Genomic DNA, 21714 nt, shown 5'->3' on the forward strand with positions numbered 1-21714 from the left:
CTTTCAGGAAGGTAACTGGCCTGAGATTCAATATTAGACACCTAGAAGGACTACTGCTTCATACTGAGGACAGATGACAATGGGCATCTGACATCTTTGTAGCATTTATAGAGGCAGATCCTAGGGAGGATACTTTTTTAATGGGAAAAAAAGAACAGCATTTTCAATATATACTTGCATGAAGTTACCCAAATAAAGTTGTCTTCTTTTCAGTTTATCTGGACATACACATACTGAGCAGGCAGTTAGAACAGAGCAAGGCAATTTGCCATTCTTCTCTTCCATGAAATAACTTGTTTCTTATAGTAATTTGGCTGTGCACTGTGAATAAACAGGGGTCTGAAGTCCCCGAGTATGACAAACTATTCATAAGGACTTCAAAAGTTAAAAAAAAGTGTAATGCTAATGCGTCTCATTACTGATGACAAAAAAGGAGTCATCCCTCATGTGATGCAGCTGGAGTCTTAGTCCATGTAAACCAGAAAATTTTACATTACAGCTGTGGGATAAAACTGCTTGGTATTATTATAGCCTATATAAATCTTACTAGTTATCACAGCCCAGCCCTCAGAAAACAAAAAACCTTCAAATTCCTTTTCTTCCAAGTCTGTCCTTAACATATTTCTTCTCTTGCATAGAGAAAGTGTAGCCTACATTAAAGCTAATCACACAGCAGTGTTACTATATATGTTGGTTGGTCAGGCTTTACAAAAACAAACTTGCATTATTCTTTCCCTTTTAGAATTTTCCTAACCACCTGCTTCACTATTATCACCAACCCTGCTTTGAAGTAGGTATGTATTTTAATGTCATTGAGCTTCTAATTACATGGAATTAATAAATACACTACTATCAACCACATCACCGCTTTCAGGCTTTTTCCAACACTGAGATAAAAACTACCTAATAAAAGGAGAAAGTTGTAGGCAGAATACATGAATATGCTTATAGTCCTACTCCTGTAATAAGTAAATTTTGGTCTTGAGTTCAGTATTCTACGATTTTATGATTCAGAGAGATCCTGAATTTAGACAAGCTCAGTAAAAGAAGATGCTTGCAGGAGAAAAGCATAATGAAAGTTTACCAACAACTAAATTAACCATTAACCACAGTCAAAGCCTGTAGCACACCATGTTTTATCAATGTCTACAGCTGTGTGTAAGTACTGCTGAAAGCCGCATTTAAAGATTAGCCTGATCAGTATGCACAGGATGAATTATTACCCTAAGTGATAATCAACAGGCCCAAAAAGGAAAATATTTTCTGGGTTTTTCTTCCTTACAGTGCTAAGATACATAAACATATTTTATCATTTCAACTGGCAAATATATTTCCCTGGCATTCTCATTCTAGCTTCATTTTAAGCTCACCACTTCTTGAAAAAAAAAAAATCGGTGGTAATAAAATATCAAATTCCATTTGTAAGTGAAGCAATGCAGAGAAGATTTACAACATAAATTGATAAAAATTAAATGTGAATGCAATCAGCTGTGAAAAAACATCTGCAGGAAATATTCTTAACATTCATTATAAATGAGAACAATTATTTACAGAAAAGCAAGAAATTAAAGGTTATCATGAAGAAATTATTTACGTTTCATTTATGTGAATTTAATTTTATAAACTGGAAAATCCTTTCTAATTAAATCTGCTGTCAAACACCTTTAATTTGGATTAATATAATTTGACAATCTAGGTACAGTAGTTTAATCACTAAAAATTAGCCACATAATTGTGAACTTACTTAATGTAATTATTGAAATGTTTGTTATATTCCAGAGACACCAAAAATGTATTATTTGACATGCTGGTTACTGAATCTGGCAGCGATCAACATAAAAAATTCACCGCCATTAACTGTTGATTGCTTATCTTCATGTTGATCGCTGCCAGATTCAGTAACCAGAATGTCAAATCATACTTGGTTGACAGCCAAGGCATCAGGAGTAGTAGGTGACATTGCCCTCTGCTTTCTGTACTGCTGGCATCTTGCTATCCCAGCTGAGATTTCACGGGGCTGCAGGAGGGGGGTGGGTGCTCTACACTGCTGCCTGAGAATATAGCAAGTTTTTTGTGCCATGCTAGCATCTGCAACTCATGGCAGGACACAAACCTGGTTTTCCACCGCAGCTGCCAGAACACTGTAATTTACAGTTGGGCTTTGTGTACGTCACAAAAGAAAGAGATGGATATATCAAAAAGGCACATGCAACCCAAAGAAACTGAGAGAAAAATTCATAAAAACAGCAGTAATGTTAATCAGAAAGAATAAGCAGGCAAAAGGTGTGCATGAAAAGAAAAATCCAGGTTAAAAATGTATCAGTTAAGTCTTTAAATTAATTCCATAGTAACTTCAGAGATTTTAATGTGAGCTAGACGTTGTGATAAAAGAGAGGAAAAAGCCATTATATTATAAACAGATCATTTTAGCTTCTCTAAAAGATAATTAAGTATTCATCACTCATTATAAAATTTAACTGTCATATCTTGCAATGAGTTAGAGAATTCAGACTAGAAACATCTCAGTGTTAGAGTGCTTTGCAAGTTTCATTTTCTTTGAAGTACGAGTTTAATTAGACCAGAATCTTCAAAGAGCTCACTATTTGACTACCTATTGTGAAAAAAGGCCAAAAAGCATCTCTACACCATCAATTTATAATCTTTGTCTCCCAGATCCCTGGGACTCCCTGGTCACAATTCTACTCAGTAGAATAAAAACGTGGGAACAAAGCTGCTAAACATCCAACAGCTGCCCCACAAAAAGGGTGGACTTAAATTCTTAGGCATTATTCCAGAATAATTTTTGCCCTTTTTCCTTGTTTCATTAGAACCTAATTATTTCAACATTATTTTGACTGAATATCTTCATAATTCTGCTTACACATTTGTCACAGTCATCCTCAAACAGCAGCATGCCATGACCGGTATGTCCTATTAGTAAGATGTATGTAATTGAATTATCGTTCCTGTCTCATGGTTAGACCACTGTAAGAAATATATTCTGAAAATGTTGACAAGAAGATGACATTCCAGTCTCTTGTCATATTTTTACATTCTATGTTGAATATTTCAAATAAAATCTCACTGCACAATGTCTGGAATATGGTAAGATCAACATTCAGATATTCATAGCTTCACAAAGTGACAAAAAACAATATATCAACACACAGCAACTCAAAATTATCTTAACACAGGGTGAAATGGGAATAAATCAGGGTCACTGGTTCATATCTATGTCTGAAATGCAACATGAAAATGCAGAGGTTAGGGTTTAAGACTAACAGAGGTGCTGCAAGGAAATTCCATTCTCAGTACTGGTCTTTCTGTTGTTTCCCTGACCTTGTTAAGTAATTTTTCAACACATTTTGTCTTAAAATTTTGAAGATTTTCAACATGCATCACATGAGGACTGGATGGTAACAAATAACTGCTGACATTGTTTTTTTAAAGGACCTGCTCTATGACTGCCAGTTTATTCCACTTTTTGTAATTTGGAGGGGACTCATGAAAGAAGAAAAAAATGGATTCTTGTCAAAATATTCCTTCCTGTTATTTCCAAATTATGTAAGATATTTCTGTCATCTTGCATCTACCTAATATTTCAGTGGGAAGTCTGGAAAAAATTTCCAAGCATCAGATGCTTCTGAATCTAAATCAAGACATAAAGCTAAACAGATGCCACAATCTTAATTTTACTGTTCAGAATACCCAGACCTGAAAATGAGGAACTAAAGTAAGTATTCTATACTGTGCTTAATAACAGAAATGTTGCAAAGATTTATTAAAATCCCCTTACAGCTCAGAAATACAGGTTCCTGGTTGTTTTTACTTTTTTATTTTTACCTTGTCAGAACTAAAATGTAGCTTACAGACCTATTCTTCTGTATTCAAAATAACAAGAATGTACAGAAAACATCACCTCAAGTTAAAATAGCAGACTCACGGAAATGCAGTTACAGAAGACAATTTGCAACAGATGTATGTTAAATTTGCCTAAAATATGAATAACGATGGGTCTGTCACTGACTGTGCAAGACCTTGTAATGCAGTTCTTTTTTCAAATTCCGCATGCTTTCCAAGTCCGGAAAATAGCTGCTACAGCACTTTGTTAGATTGTGAAATCTACCACTAGTCAGAACTAAAACAGGAACCAGAATTGCTATTCGTTTTCATGTTTCAGCTGAAAACTGGTAATGTTCAGAAATACTGTTTTAATAATTTTTCAGCATTTTCTAATCTATTTTGACTGAAGTAACTGCTCTCAAAGGTGTGAAATCTATGTTGGCTGATATCTCTTTTGCCTCTCAATCACATTAACACGTGCCCATATTGCAAACAGAAATAAAATAGTCATTCATATAACATTCATGACGTCCTGAACCCAGGATGTCATGTCACCCCTTTAGCATATTTTGCATTCCTCTGTCCTCTCCCACAACCTTCTAATTGCCATAGTAGCATATCTTACAGTTTTGAAAACACTATCAAACTCCAATGCAGATTACAAGCAAAATATCCTTCATTTCACAGCAAGCAGTCTGATTTAAAAATAAATTCAAAGCAAAGTACATATACACTTAAGAGTTTCTTTTTACTCACAAGAGGTTCTGCCATGATAATGCGAATCTTGCGTTCAGCCAGAGTAGTAAAGTTAACAAATAAGCTCTTGAGGACATATTCGCCTGGTTTACTGTCTGGGTCAACATTAATAGGTAACATGGCTGGAGGTCCTTTTTCCCTCTGTGTACCAGAAACAGGTGGGACAGGTGGCTTGATATATCCGTTACCAACTGGAGAAGCTGAAATGCAGAAAAGGCACATTTACTTATGGGTGATTCAATATATCTTTTCCAGAGCATCCCAATGGCCAAAAGCAAAACTGGAGATTAGTTGGTAATCAAAGAAATAAACAACACATAAATACTATTTCCTTGGTATAGTTACAGGTAAAAGCTAGACTGGAAGAAGAAATCGAAGATGAAATCTTATGCATCCAAATCAAGTAGTGTTTACCATGCAGTGCACATTAAATACTCTTTTTTTTACATGGTAAGACTTACTGACACCTAACTGAATCACATCCTTATTTCTTATCCTTTGTCTTACAGGTCAGATCTGCAGCTCAACTGTCAACTTATTCTTTATTGCTAGTCAAGCTGACCTGTCCTTGCAAAAGTCAGGAGTCTGGTCTTTTGTCTAAGCTGAGATGTAAAAGGCCTGGTTTTCCTCTCATTTATACTGAGGTCAGTCAAGAATTGCTCCTTTAAAAACAATGACATTTCACCAGTCTAAATCTTACATGAAGAGTCAGATGCAAAATGATTTCCATGGACAAAAAGTGTTCATTCTGTATTAGTTTTCCTGGAAGTACCAAACCCTACAGTCCCATTTGGCACTTGTGCAATCACAACTGGTGTACTAAGCCCAGTTTTGGGCTCCCCCATACAAGAATGACGATCCTGTTTTGGAGCAAGGCCAAGGGAGGATGATGAAGATGGTCATGCATGTGTGCTACATGAGTACAGGCAGAGAATGCTGAACTAGTTCAGTTCTAAGAGAAGGCTAAGGGAAGATCTTATGGCAGTCTTCAGCTACCTAATGAGAGCATAGCAAAGATGCAGCCAGACTTTTCTTTGAGCATGGTGACAGGACAAGAGACAACAGATACTAGTTAGAATGCAGGAAATTCCAATTAGGTAAATTGAAAAAAATTTCCACTATGAGTGGGTGATCGAACACTGGTACAGGTTGTCTACAGACAGAGTAGAAACACCACTCTTGAAGACACTCAAAACTTGATTGCGCAAGGCCCTGAGAAACTTCCTCCAGTTCTCTAACCCTCCAGAGGTCCCTTTCAATCTAAGTTATCCTGTCACGCTGTGGATTCCCCATAACCAGTATCAAGATATTCTGCACTAGGTTTAGCTTTACTTAGTGTTCTTTCTGGGAAACTGAAGTAAAAATAAACTTAAGTACTGTGAAACAAAACCTCATTAATTCAAATATTACTATTATATGCATAAAATTTCCAAAAGAAAATCCTCAGGCTTAGCTCTTACTGGCAATAAAACTCACATCTGGCCTTCAGGAAGGTACTGGTAGCACTCTCTGTTGGCTTTGCCAAAGACTTTAAAAGTAGCAAATTAAGTAACACTGCAAAGACCATCCATTAACCATCCTGAATGCAATGAAAGTGTTGTAACACCCGTAAGAACTGTTGGTGATTGGGTCAGAGGTGCTTTAATGCAACACAAACTGTGGAAAATATTGTGAACTAATACCTTTATAGCATTTCCCCACAGTATTGCAATTCAGTATTACTGAAAAATAGAAAAGATGCACTGGAGGAAAGAGAACATGCTTTCCTTTAGAAAAATCAAAATTTATAAGTACCATTTATGACTATAATGCAAGATAGAAATTCTTTCGTTCATGTAGCTATTATGCTTCATGTGTAACACATCCATGCTTTGAAAATAACTATCCTGATTGACAAGGTATGCCTTCAGTCTTCAGCACAGCAGCACCACCTCCTCCACTCCAACAGATGTTTCATGCTAGACTTGTTTCCTCCAAAGTTGCACTTGATTTTTGAGGGAAAAAGCATAATCAAAGAGTCTTGTTGGCATTAGGAGTTTTTGGATAAAACAGAGTCTACAGAATAGTTCTACATTTCTACATCAGTGTTTCCAAAAATACACTGTTATTCTGAATAAAAATCTACTTCAAAGTAATGAAAAAGAGTCACGAGAGTATAAATGTCATCACCTAGGCTCTCCTACAGTTTAAGCATGAAGACAGTGGAATGCAAAGGATCAAATGCAAATTTACATGAGCTATCAATATACTAGGTAATGGAAATTTCTCCACAAACAGCTTTAGGAAGGAGTCAGACAATATTTTTACAATCACTAATATATTTGCCAAATGCGTTGTTTTGATTGGCTCACATTTACTCATATGTTTGATCGACAAGTGCTGAGTTAGGAAAATTTTTTTTTGTGAGCCGTGAGCCTGATTTTCTTATGGATTTGTGTCCTTTGTGCAGCAAAAACCTTGTCCTTCCCCCTGTCATCACCGCAAGCTCCCTCCATCATTCCCAAGCTCTGTGCCCAGTCCTGCACCCAGGGCTGGGCAGGCCAGCTGCCTGCCAACCAGCTTCTGCCAAGTAAAACACACCCAGGCAGGGCTGCCTGACTCTCTGGCTAGTGCAGTCATTCCAGGCTCCCTCTTGAGGGAATCTGGAGCAACCTAATTAAATTCAAACTTGCCTTCTGTTCCTCGGGCAATTTCGGTTTAAACTGGCTGCTAAATTCGCAATCTAGTATGAAAGGGACATGCAGGAGTGGAAGGAAGGAAGGCAGTGTGTGAGATCATGCCTGCCTCACATCCTTACAGAATTATAGAATCATAGAATCATAGAATAGTTAGGGTTGGAAAGGACCTTAAGATCATCTAGTTCCAACCCCCCTGCCGTGGGCAGGGACACCTTACGCTAAACCAAATCGCCCAAGGCCTCGTCCAACCTGGTCTTGAACACTGCCAGGGATGGAGCATTCACAACCTCCCTGGGCAACCTATTCCAGTGCCTCACCACCCTAACAGGAAAGAATTTCCTTCTTATATCCAATCTAAACTTCCCCTGTTTAAGTTTTAACCCGTTACCCCTTGTCCTATCACTACAGTCTCTAATGAAGAGTCCCTCTCCAGCATCCCTATAGGCCCCCTTCAGATACTGGAAGGCTGCTATGAGGTCTCCATGCAGCCTTCTCTTCTCCAGGCTGAACAGCCCCAACTTCCTCAGCCTGTCTTCATACAGGAGGTGCTCCAGTCCCCTGATCATCCTCGTGACCCTCCTCTGGACTTGTTCCAACAGTTCCATGTCCTTTTTATGTTGAGGACACCAGAATTGCACACAATACTCCAGGTGAGGTCTCACAAGAGCAGAGTAGAGGGGCAGGATCACCTCCTTCGACCTGCTGGTCATGCTCCTTTTGATGCAGCCCCCGATACACTTGGCTTTCTGGGCTGCAGGCGCACACTGCTGGCCCATGTTCATTTTCTCATCAACCGACACCCCGAAGTCCTTCTCTGCAGGGCTGCTCTGAATCTCTTCTCTGCCCAACCTGTAGCTGTGCCTGGGATTGCTCCCACCCAGGTGTAGGACCTTGCACTTGGCATGGTTAAACTTCATGAGGTTGGCATCAGCCCACCTCACAAGTGTGTCAAGGTCCCTCTGGATGGCATTCCTTCCCTCCAGCGTATCAACTGAACCACACAGCTTCGTGTCATCGGCAAACCTGCTGAGGGCGCATTCAATCCCACTGTCCATGTCAGCGACAAAGATGTTAAACAAGACTGGTCCCAACACCGATCCCTGAGGGACACCACTCATTACTGGTCTCCAGCTGGACATTGAGCCATTGACCACAACTCTTTGTGTGCGGCCATCCAGCCAGTTCTTTATCCACTGAGTTGTCCATCCATCAAATTGATGTCTCTCCAATTTAGAGACAAGGATGTCGTGTGGGACAGTGTTGAATGCTTTACACAAGTCCAGGTAGATGACATCAACTGCTCTACCCTTGTCCATCAGTTCCGTGGCCCCATCATAGAAGGCCACCAGATTGGTCAGGCAGGATTTCCCCATAGTGAAGCCACCCTGGCTGTCACCAAGCACCTTGTTGTTTTTCATGTGCCTTAGCATGCCTTCCAGGAGAATCTGCTCCAAGATTTTGCCAGGCACAGAGGTGAGACTCACTGGTCTGTAATTCCCCGGGTCATCCATTTTCCCCTTCTTGAAAATGGGGGTTATATTTCCCTTTTTCCAGTCATCGGGAACTTCACCTGATTGCCATGATTTCTCAAATATGATGGCCAGCGGCTTCGCAACTTCATTCGCCAGCTCCTTCAGGACCCGCAGATGGATCTCATCAGGACCCATGGACTTGTGCACGTTCAGATTTTTAAGTTGGTCTCGAACCAGGTCCTCTCCTACAGTGGGCCCAAGATCTTCATTCTCACAGTCCCTGCGTCTGCCTTCCAAGACTTGGGTGGTTTGGTCAGAGCCTTTGCCAGTGAAGACAGAGGCAAAGAAGTCATTCAGAACCTCAGCCTTCTCCAAATCCTGTGTAGCCAGTTCTCCTGAGAGCTTCCTGAGGGGGCCTACATTCTCCCTAGTCTGTTTTTTATTTGCTATGTACTTGTAGAATCCCTTCCTGTTATCTTTAATACCTCTAGCTAAATTTAATTCCAACTGAGCCTTAGCTTTCCTAACCTGGTCCCTAGCTTCCTGTACAACATCCCTGTAGTCTTCCCAGGCCGCCTGTCCTTGCTTCCACCTTTTATAAGCCTCTTTTTTCAATTGAATTTTCCTCAGCAGCTCCTTATCCATCCAAGGAGGTCTCCTGGCCCTCCTGCTGCACTTCCTTCTGGTTGGGATGCAGCACTCCTGAGCTTGTAGCAGGTGATCCTTGAATATCAACCAACAGTCTTGGGCCCCCCTGCCCTCTAGGGCTATATCCCATGGAACCTTACTAAGCAGGTTGCTGAAGAGGCCAAAGTCTGCTCTCTTGAAGTCCAGGGCACTGAGCTTGCTGCATGCTCTTCTCACTGTCCTGAGGATCTCAAATTCAAGCATCTCATGATCGCTGCATCCAAGGCTGCCCTGGAGTGTCACATTTCCAACGAGCCCTTCCCTGTTGGTGAGCACGAGGTCAAGCATGGCACCTCTCCTTGTCGGCTCCTCTATTACTTGCAGAAGGAAGTTGTCTTCCACACAATCGAGGAACCTCCTGGATTGCTTGTGCCGGGCCGTACCGTCCTTCCAACAGATGTCAGGGTGGTTGAAGTCACCCATGAGAACAAGGGCCTGTGAGTGTGAGGCTTTTCCTATCTGTCTATGGAGTGCTTCACCCGCAGGTTCTCCTTGATCAGGCGGTCTGTAACAGATACCCACAGTAATGTCTCCCAAAGCTATATTCCCTTTAACCCTGACCCACAAACTCTCTGTGGACTACTAACCTGTCCCCAGACAGAGTTGCATACTCTCCAGCCTATCCCTAACATAAATAGCAACCCCCCCTTCCCATCTGCCAGGCCTGTCTTTTCTAAAGAGCCTGTAATCTTCCATCCCAACACTCCAGTCATAGGAGCCATCCTACCATGTTTCTGTGATGCCTATTATATCATACCCCCGTAGACGTGCACACATCTCTAATTCCTCTTGTTTGTTCCCCATGCTACGGGCATTTGTATAGAGGCAATTATGTTTGAGAAACCCTGCTCAAACTACCTGGGAGCTGCCGCCCTTTACCTCAATCATTGTGGCATTCACTCAGGATTTCGAGACTGGAATTTAAATCCACAGTCATTGTTAGTAGGAAGCTTTTTAACGATGATGCTGTTAGGTTGTGATGTAGGCTGATCTAATCCTTTTTTTTTCTTCAGACATGTAACTGAAAAATCAATTATTTGCACACTGTAATGGAGAAATGCAATTATTTGTGAGATTTGTCAGTGCAGCCAAAATTTTTATTCTTGCCCTTCTTTGAAATGTGGAACTGTACAGCCTTTCCCTCAGATAAAGAAAAAATAATATCCTTGGGGTTAATATCTATCATTGCAATTAAAGCAGTTATAGAAATGACTGACATATGACATAGATTTAGTTCAAACTTTCAAAAGATCATTTTATAGCTGCTAACTCCACTTAAGCATCTTCAGTGGGGAACTTAATATTGCCAACAGTGTGAGGGTAACACAATCATGAGTTGGTCATGAACTATTATATACAGGTTTGGCTTTCTAATGCATCTTTTCAGTTCCATTATCTCAAGTATTTGCATATGCTTGATATTTGCATTGCAAAAATCTGGCCCAGTGACTAGACTATGACTGACATCCATATTGATGATGTATGAGCTTTAAAAGCATATAGTCCTTTTTCCTAGACTGAGAGCGATAAATCCCAGTTTGCCTCTGGGACATAAAACTGGAAATCAAGGACTCAAAATTTAAGAAACAGCATTAAAGTCATCCATGATTGGTCCCTCTATGTTGACACATTACGATGTGTGCCTTAAAAAGGATGTGCCCATTTCTGTCAGTTATGCCAGTGAAACTCTGCCCCATTAAATAACAGGCATAATTTTTATGTGAGAAATCACCACATACAGTTTGTACGGGTTTATGTAGGAGACACCTGGGGAGAGTGGGGTGGGAGGAGGGGGTTATACTAAATTCTAAATATTGATTTCATTGGCAAATTAAGTTTTTACTACCTGATTTCAAAATAATGTTCAAAAATGTTCTACAAAGAGAAGTACTGGAATGGACCACTGCAACAATTAGACTGAACTCCTAACACATTGTGGGGTACCAGTCACCGCACAAGTACTGCATTAAACTAAAACCTTCATTTAGAGAAAAGTAGCTCCTTCCAAAGGACAATGAATGGTGATGCACATGCAGCAGACCATGGTAACCCTGATGCCCAATTGCCCTGCAATAGCAAGGAATCTATAGGTCAGTTTTAGAAAGTTGTATAAATATTTAAAGCTCCTAGCCTAGGAAAATCTGTACAAAAAAAATAACTATGCTGGAGCAACTACGAGATGTCTGCACCACTTTCAAGTGAAATTCTGTCTGTCTGAGGGCTACTTCTCTCAAACAACCCATTTTCTTGTTTCCAGCACATGTTCCACATGTTCCCTATTTTCCTAATGTATCTGCAATAAGCTGTATTTAAACAATACTCTTTTCCTACAGAATATTTTAATTTAGTTCAGGCTATAACCATAGGATTTTTTCAATGTATTTAAAAAAAAATAAAAAACCAAGGAGTAAATATGGAAGTAGTAAATACAATATCCCATACAGTTGTCAACACAACCATAAACTACTACTATAGAAATAATTACTGAACTAAAATCACTGCAGAAATTTTTCCTGTACTGATCCTTTCCCCAGTCAGAGAAATAGTTGTTGAAAAGCACAGTAGTTTTAACACACAAACACACACGGTCACTGAGCTGATAATGGGGATGAGTACAAAATGCAATTAACGTAAGAGAGTCTCTGCTATGACGCATACTTCAGGTAATTTTCTTAAAGCTCTAAGATGAAGCAAAACAACAGAACAATCACAATGCACAAGCCAAGGTTCTGGCTACACTGGACACAACTTCACCCAAACACAGTTACTGGATTTTCAGTATCCTTAAGCAGAAGAAACAGAAATTACTGGTTTTAGTTAACTGTGTCAAATACACATTTTAGCAAAACCAAAAAATCTAGTAACACACCCCAAACATGTATTTGCATTATTTTCGTACCTACCGAGCCCCTTTATAAAGCCGATCACACTGGATTTTCTCCAACATGCTACTGTAATATCCATGAGCCTGTGTGTACCTAAAATATTCCACTCCTTCAGTTAGAAAAGTTAGAATTCTTTTCTAACTAAAATCAAAAAGGAAAGGAGTTGCTTCATAATCCTGTTTCATACTTCACTACAAATTTTTCAGCACTGAGGCATACATTTCTTTCAGTTTTCAGGTTTTGTTTTTTAACAGACAAGTGCTGAAGACCTACAATGTGTGAGTTAGAGCAGGCCTCCGGATCAGATCAGCCTTTCCATAACCAAAGGGGTAATTTTTAGCTTCAGCATATGATGATGACCACTCACAGAGTGGCTGCATGTCTATATTTATCCACAAGTACATACTATGCTGACAGATTAGTGAAACTACTTCAGGCACGCCAAGAACATGAGACAGTATAATGGAGTTCGTCATTAAAAACCTATGTATATCAAACACACATGCTATCATACAATCCAAAGTGAAAATAGTAAGTATGGAAATGCAAAGCACAGAAACAACATAGGATGGGTTTTCCTTTGCAATTAAGGTCTTTTGGCCAGAAGTACATACAGTCCAAATTCCTTGTGATAAAACTAATGCAGTATCTCTTCTTTTCCCATGCCAAGAGTCAGTGAGAAACCACATATCCTTCAGGATAATTATACAGCTGCTGAAATAACTCTTAAGAAAATCTGCTTTCCTTTAAAACTGCAATTATAATAGTAGAAAGAAAATACATTATTAAATAAAGCGTGAAGAATTTAATTTACAAGGATGTGATACATGTGCCAATGTTACCAAAAGGTGGCTTTTTCACCCTTGAAGGAAAACTTTCCCAATTAGTCTGAACTTGACAGAAAAAGAGAAAAATTCAAAGGAAAACTTTTGCTGAAAGAAACAAACTAAAAGTCTAGCAGACCCATTTTTATCTTGATGAAAGAAACTGTAAGATTCCCAAGGAAAATGTTATTCCAGCATACTAGTTAAGATGCAGTAGCAGAACTGTTTTAATGTAAGCATTACTTTCATAGTTCATTTGCATGTTTTAACAAAAAATAACCATACAAGCATAAAGTTATCCAATAAAATATCATATTAATGACATGCAATATATATGATAGGAAATTTATTTAAAGTACAGGACTTCAAGGTGACCAATTGATGCTATCGATATCTGATTTTTTTGTGTTTCTGATCCTCTCTTAGGGGGATTTACAGTCAAAAATGAAAAATCAGGAAGAATTGAGTGCACATCTAACACCCACATTCAGGCTATTTGGAAAGTAAATGGCTAAGGCACAGTGGTAGAGGTACTGGCCTTACTCTTCACAAGGAATACTCTTCATAGGAATAAATATTCACCTACATGTTTTGCTTACTGCTTATTTCCCATTTTTTATTAAAAGAGTTGATAAAACAGGGAGTAAATATACCATTTTTAAGATAATTCCCCCCTCTTCTCAATGGTATGCTTACCTAAATATAATTTAAAATAAATGCAAGAAAAAAAAATAATTAAATACAATATATATAATTATATAAATATAATTAAAATAAATGTAAGAAAAAGATTGTATGGTTTATAGTAATTTCTAAGTTCCATATTAAACCTGCTGTATTAATCTGCCATAAGCAACAGCACTGCAGACATAGAAAACCTTCTCTAGTGCTGGAAACCATTTACACTTCCAATTGTGCTGAGGTTGACATGCATTATCCTAAGGATGGAGAGATCTGTAATAACCCTTTGGATACATATGTCCCAGGCAGAGACTATCAACTGTGAAGCCTTGATATTATACTTAACTAAATGTATTGCTGCAAAGCTTCCTCTATTTTGATAAGGCTCATTAACAGGTAAAAAAAATTCTCTGTAGCGAAAAATTCACTCTCTGACAGCAGCATGCCAACATAGACTGTAGATACAGGCACATACAGACATTAAGAAAACATGAGAGAGTCTGTATGTCAAAAAGCTCCCCTCTTAGTAGAACAAAGTTGTCTCTAAAACTATATATATTAGAAATCATAGGATCATAGAATAGTTAGGGTTGGAAAGGACCTTAAGATCATCAAACTCCAACCCCCCTGCCATGGGCAGGGACACCTCACACTAAACCATCTCACCCAAGGCTCTGTCCAGCCTGGCCTTCAACACTGCAAGGGACGGAGCATTCACAGCTTCCCTGGGCAACCCATTCCAGTGCCTCACCACCCTTACAGTAAAGAACTTCTTCCTTATATCCAGTCTAAACTTCCCCTGTTTAAGTTTGAATCCATTACCCCTTGTCCTATCACTACAGTCCCTAATGAAGAGTTCCTCCCAGGCATCCTTATAGGCCCCCTTCAGGTACTGGAAGGCTGCTATGAAATCTCTGAAGACTTTGTTTAAAACTGCTCAAGCAGCTACTGGAAGAAACTAGGTCATTCTGTGCATCTATCTTGACACAGGAACTTGACATAAAACTATCCCAATTCATCCTGTCTTTCAAAAGCCTATTTAATCCCAATACAGGATTCTTCAGGAAGAGTAACTTTGGGTTACCAATTAGGTAGATGGTCTGCAATGCCACAAAGATAAAACCCAGTAATTCTATGCAAAACCAAAGTCTGGGCATAGCATGTAAATCCCTATGCCAGAGGAAATACTACCTACTCTAGCAGATAAAATGGAAGAGGCCTTGAGGTCAGCAGGGAAATGTATAGAAGTTCAAGATTCTGAAGCAAAACAGCTCATTCTGAACATGAAGGAATAACAGATTTCAGAGAATTTCCTAAAAAGGTGATGAGAAATGACCTAAGCTCTTCCAAATGGAAATCTTCAAACCTCTTGATTATGCTGAAACTGTAAGGGAGAAAAGGTTAATTTATAAATTTTAGATTCCTCCATCTCTTTAAAGAGACATGCCTCAGGAGAGTCATTTGTGTAAAAGGGCACAGGGAAGAGAAAGGAAGGAGATATCTTCAGTGTTAAAGGCAATCCAGGATTTGGTCACAGATTTAACTGAGATGAGACCAATATTTTAAATTATTTCTGTCTGAAGACTTAGTGAAAAAATGCTGTTGCCAGGTTTGGATATATTTATTTCACTGTTATCAGAATACTTGAACTACAGAAGACAGTTCCAGCCCCTGTAAACTTGGCTGGGCAATCCTTCAAATTTCTATTCCTTTTACCACAAGAAGAGACTGTAAATTCTAGGTGAACACAAGGAACAGAATGGAGCCTCGGAACAAGTCCCAGATCCAGTCCTCTGAAGGCTAGAAACAAAATGCAGCATCCATGAAAGTATATGGCCACTCAGTAGGGCTGATGGATGCTAAAATACCACTTGTGGGGAATGCTCTTCTCTGCACGTGTACAAAGAGCTCAAATGCTTATTTCACTCAGAGAAGCTTATGAAACAGACACCTTTAGAGATGAACTGCATTAGGAAATAACCAGTTTAATACAGATATCTTTGCCTGAGCTCAGGGAAACATTAGAACAGGAAAATGGTCCTCACACTGTCAGGTTTTATTTGAGATGGATGTGGTTAAGTGCCTAGTGGCTTTGAAGCGAAGAATCTTGCTCAGCCTAGTACCTCCAAAAGGTTAAAACTGTTGGTTTGGCTTTATTAGCCACTAGCAACCTTCTGGCCCTCAAATCCTAGCTGCTGGCGGGTAGGTGCTAAGCTTCATAATCCTCAGATACGCACTGCAATTCTGTGCAAGAGAAAGGTAATTGATACGAGACCTCACAGAGGAAAGCCATGGGTAGAACGCATTTTTTCCTCTTGCGAGAGATTGTTTCTCCAAATGCAGAGGGATTCAAGACCGATGACTGCTAAAACAAACAAACAAACAGGAAATCCTGTCATGTAAGTCCATCCACTTTCTAAAGATTTTTTCACTGACTTGGCAAAGCTCCTAGTAATTATGATCCCATAAGATATAGACTTTCCCTCTTTTTTTCTCCTAAATTGCAGGGCAGGGGTTGAGCAGCTTAACAATGTTTGCTAGGTTCTTATCTCAGGTCCTTACAAGACATCTGAGGCAGAAAAGCAATTCTCCTCCCTGTCCATTTTCTTTCCTCACCATTTATTTTTCTACTCCCTTTCCTCTAGATCATTACTTCTTGTTTACTTATGCCACCGTTCTGAAGATATGTGGGAATCTAGACATGTAACAAATACTATCAGCTGTGCTGATTTTGGAATTTGCTTGGTTTATTATGAGATTAAAGACTGGAAAAAAAAAAAAAAGCTAATTAACCTTGTGAACAACCCCAAAACAACTGTCAACTGCCATTTAAGTGCTCTGTTTGGGAGTGACTTCTCACTAAAGGAAATCTCTGTGTTGCTTCTGGTATCCAAATAAAACATAAATACTTCTCAGTTTCTGTGTTTTATATGGTAATAACATGCTGCTTCTTTGAAGGCTGACTTGAGATTAACAATATACTTTCAAAATCTTGGTATCTTTCCTATATAACTTCAAAAGTTTTGTTATCTTTTCCAGTTATTTCAAAAGTAAAAAATCCCAAATAAATGTGAGAAGATACATTCAGATCATCTTTTCCAGATGAGTAAATTAACTGCTTGTTTGGGTGTGTTTTTTTTTTAATTACAACATTGAAAAGTTTTATTTCTGAAACAGAATTTCTTTGAGCTCAAATAGCACTTAAAAAGTATTTTATTTTAAGCAAAGATGTTCATACTCTTCTTTTACACTTTTTTATGTACTAAGGAAAAAGCTACCCTGCACTTTGGTTTCATTCAATCAGAAAATAGTTTCCTGTAAGATTTTTAGACAGATGTTTTCTTGGGGTTGCTTTCCTCCACAGAAACAGGTAGATGAAGATATTCCTGTCATTTTGTGGTTGATGGGTGTTAGCAGAAGAATTATTTTTAGGGAACCTAGGAAAGTGCCGAGGAAGCACAAGGTTAAAAGGTCCCAAAAGAGAAGTAATAGTTACTTCCAAAAGAGGGACCAGCAAACAGGGAGGATGTGACCCACATCTTCCTTCCCTACTATGCTGGTTTTGGCTGAGTAGAGTTAATTCACTTCACAGTAGCTGGTATGGGCTATGTTTTGGATTTGTGCTGGAAATAGTGCTGATAATTCAGGGATGTTTTAGCTGTTGCTGAGCAGTGCTTACACAGAGCCAAGGCCTCTTCTGCTCCTTACATCACCCCACCAGCAAGCGAGCTGGGGGTGCACAAGAAGTTGGGACACATCCAGGACAAGTGACCCCAACTGAGCAAAGGCGTCATGTTCAGCACGTAAAGCTGAGGAAGAAGAAGGAAGCAGGGGACATTTGAAATATCGGCAGTCGTCTTCCCAAGTAAGCATTATGCATGATGGAGCCCTGCTGTCCTGGAGATGGCTGAATACCTGGTGATGAGAAGTGGTGAATGAATTCCTTGGTTTGCTTTGCTTCTGTCTGTTTACATCTGGATGTGATGATCTTAAAAGTCTTTTCAAATCTAGCTGATTCTATGATTCAAAGTGCAGCGTTATATTGAAGAAAAATTTTCAAAACTGTAGTTGCTCTCTTGACCTCATCTTATGATGCACCTCATCTGTGCAATGGCTGCCTTTTAGGAGAAGGTTCAAACTTAGACACCTACAGGCCAAATATCGAATTTAATGTAGCCATCTAGATTGGACATTCCTAGGTGATTCATCATACCCTTCTTAGATGCTTATCTTAAAACAGAATAAATCACTTTCTGGAGGTACATATCACTTGTCAGAGATTACCAAAGGAGAACTAACAACAAAGATACGCATCCAAGGTTGTAAGAGATGACTTTCCTAAGTTTGTAGACTCTCAAAGAGCATTTCGTAGAGACTGAAGAGCATTGTGGTGCATTTCAGCATGTACTGGTTAGGATACATACCCTTGCTCGTGTGAGTGGAAAATGGAACAATACCAGGAGTAAACGAAGCCACAAGCTGGCACTGTGAACTGGCAAGTTTAACCTTCACAGACCAAGAAGACTTACTAAATTTTGTGAAGCTTTCTATGATGAAACCATGGGAGAGATTTCTGTGAATAAAAACTAATATGAGGATAAGTTAGACATTCATTCATGTTTCCCTCTACATTGAAGCATAGAAAGTAACATCTATACGAAGAAAAATGAGAAAAAAATGTTTGCTGCTAACGTCTGGATTAATAATTATCATTATCAATCCCTTACTCTATGTCTGATTGAATCATTATTCTTATTATTTATTAATGGATGCAGCAGCACACTCACAACAGTGTCTGTCTTCTATGCTCAATTAAACACTACTTGTCCTTTTTGCTTGAAGAGAACCCAACACATGCTGTTTCATCTTTTATTAGCCACCAGCCATTATGAGACTGTAGTACCTAATAACCCTTTATTAACATTACACTAACAACTCCTTCTTTGAAACTGGAGTTCACTTATTTCTTAGCCACAAACCTAGCTTTGCTAGACTCAGACTCCAGGAGATAAATATTTCTCATGGTGACTCTGAAATACAAAACCAGCAGGGACAAGATAATGAGTTTTGCTATCCACATGAGCTCAGTGAAGGTTTTTGAAAGTTTGGCTTGAGTACAGATGCCTACCAAAAAATTTTCACTTGAATAGATGAGTGAAGCCTATGTCATTTAGCTGCTGTCCAAGGGACATTCTGCATGACCAGACAGTTGCAAATATCAAACACAACATGGACAGGACATTGCTCTCATGCTGGTCAGTGGGCCATGACAAAAAACTGCATCCATATATTGAAATATCTAAATGTTTTGGAGTAAGTGACTGCCAGAAATATGCTATTAAGTTTGGAGAGGAACATGTACCTGTAAAGTTAAAACTCTGCATCATTTAATTATAAAAATAAAGACAGAATCCTAAGATTAACATTGGATTTTCCAAATAAACAGTTTAAACATGGAGAAAACAAAATAATTTCTTAGAAAAACTGGAAAGCCTAACTACATCTGTAAATAATAAAAAAATTTCCTTTACCAGATATTCAAAGGAAAATTCAGTATTCCTGACAAAACTAGTATTTTATCATGTTAAAGTGATCTTATCTTAAAGTGTGAGCAAGGACAATCCAGGCAACCACAACACCTGATACTCATCCCGGAATGGCTGCATTTGATTAACAAAGAACCAAAGTATACCTGGTATAACACTGTAAGCATAGATTTATGGAAAGTAGATTTTATTAAACAAACTCTATCTTTTTATGAGACTATAAATTTGGTTAATAAGGTTAAAAGTGTAGTCTTATATTTCTGTTTGGCAGCTGGACTGGTATCTTACCAAACTGTAAAATGAGAACCAAAAAAATAACGTTCACAACAAAAATAGATTAAAAGCTAGCTGACAGATACTTCTTAAAATGGGTTAAGGGAGATTCATCCTCTAATGAATGTATTTCTAGTGGAGGTACAGAGACCAGTTCTTGGTCCTGTACTGTTTACCCTTACTATCAATGACATGGAAAAAAAAAAATTCTATAAGTTTTACAGGCAAAACATAAATTAAGAGCATTTGACAGAAAAAAAAAATAGCAAAAAGGTCCCTCTACTTTGAACAGCATTTTGAAAACTAAATGTAAGCAAAGAATATGTGAGATATTAATTCTAACCTATGAAGAAGTGCATAGCCAGAGACAAAGAACACTCACCACACAAACAGAATCATGCTTTCTATTCCTGTGAAGCACTGGTGGTGAAAAAAGGCCTGAGACCAGGATGACTAATATACTGAAAACAGGCTGCTATTCTTGTGACCTGAAGAGCTATGGAGAGCCTTTTCAAGCAGGATAAACAAAAGCAAAAGCAGGCAAGCTCTAATGCATCACTGCCAGTGTCTCTGCAACATTGCTGGATGCTCAGTCCCATTCTGGTGTCTGCAACTTGAGAAAGATGCTGATGAACTAGAGAACAGTCAGCAAAGGCAACCACATAATGACTGTAAAACTTGCCTTAAAACTTAGTTTAGTTTGACCATGAGAAAGTTACAGGGTCTTTTAATCATATCCTCTAATGACAGGAATTTGCACCTATTGCACCTATAATACCTACTTGAAAAACGTGCAGCCACTGAACCCAAGTTGCCTTTTAAGACAACACAGGTATTAAGGCACTTCCAAGGTGCGATTCATTACCTCCTCATAAACATGTCTACAGAAGCTCATCTGAACTGTACCCTAAAGTGCATATTTGTCTCCACTGGCTATCAGGAAAGCCAGGCTTGACTATGACAGAGTTAGTATCTGAAAGTTACGAGAAATGAATTCCATGCCTGCTCAGCATGAACATGAGAAACAGAAATTTGCTAACAGACAGCTCTTCATTCAGAAATGTTCATTGTCTGGAATTTTAAACGAGACAAATGCATTAAAGAAGTTAAATACAAAAGGAAGGAAATTAACTACCAGAATGCTGCTAAGGCTGGTGCTGATTCTTCCATTAGTGGTAAGTTTAAATTGAGATTTTTTACGACATGCTTTGGTTCAAACAGAAATCAATTCAGAGAAGGCATAAAGCCTGCCCTATGAGGAGAACAGACTGGATGACACAATGTTTTTTTCTGGTTGTGTAATTTATGACTTGCTGAATACATTAGTAGAAAACATTGCTGAGAAAAATCTTTCATTGGTAAAGTGCAACACAGACATTCTAAGAAGTATTCTTCTATCTCTAATCTTGACAGTATCAAGAAGCAGAAGTCTGAATGCCTATCAGTACTTTATTTCTCTTTGTACATCCAGATACAAACATAACTTGTGTGACCAGAGTATCTTTGTGATTTATGTAATAATTCCCTGCCATGATGGTTTGCTTGTCAATTATGCTTTGCTAAAACAGAAGCTGATTTTAAGGGTTGTTTTGTAGAATACACCTCAGGATGTCATGGAAGTGGAGGCAACTTATTGGGATGATATGATTTTCAATGAATATTTTAAAGAAAAAACACATTGCCAGAATAATTTATAAGTATGCCTTATAAAGTAGAAGTGATAATCATACAAACCAGTGTTTTGCCTTAAGAGAATGCTTGCATAGAAAAGTGAAGCTCTCTGGAAGTGCAATAATATGCCCCTGGGAAGCCATGTTCCACTGTCTGAGAAGCATGTAAGAACCATGGCTGAAATGCTATTACTGGAAGTATGTTCACATGCATATGAACGTGAACTGTCCTGAGAATCTGGAAAGCCTAAAACCAGACCTTAGTGCATGTTACAGATCTCCAACAAATGCCTGATCTGCTAAGAACAAAGCTGAATCAATACAAAAATTCAAGGCCTGCTCCTTCTACAACATCACAGTCTGAAATAAAATTCAGTTTCATACTTGGGTGTATAAGAA

The 21714-nt window shown here is 38.7% G+C and overlaps 1 protein-coding gene across 10 annotated transcripts in view; it reads right to left on the bottom strand.

Moving 5' to 3' along the window:
- Positions 1-21714, bottom strand: part of FRY (FRY microtubule binding protein) — a 230202-nt gene that overhangs the window by 122935 nt on the left and 85553 nt on the right. For 9 of the 10 annotated variants that reach the window (XM_061457548.1, XM_061457549.1, XM_061457547.1 and 6 more), the window contains one exon: positions 4600-4799. In XM_061457548.1, coding sequence (XP_061313532.1) covers positions 4600-4719 — 120 coding nt within the window. In that variant the 5' untranslated portion in view covers positions 4720-4799. Of the gene's footprint in view, positions 1-4599; positions 4800-12339; positions 12620-21714 lie in introns of those variants that run through there. The other variant, XM_061457545.1, reaches the window with a different exon arrangement.

Source organism: Pezoporus flaviventris, unplaced genomic scaffold (assembly GCF_033815535.1).
Source record: "Pezoporus flaviventris isolate CSIRO_AGI_PZ_B2104156 unplaced genomic scaffold, CSIRO_AGI_Pfla_v1 ptg000025l, whole genome shotgun sequence".
In the NCBI taxonomy this organism is placed as follows: Eukaryota; Metazoa; Chordata; class Aves; order Psittaciformes; family Psittacidae; genus Pezoporus; species Pezoporus flaviventris.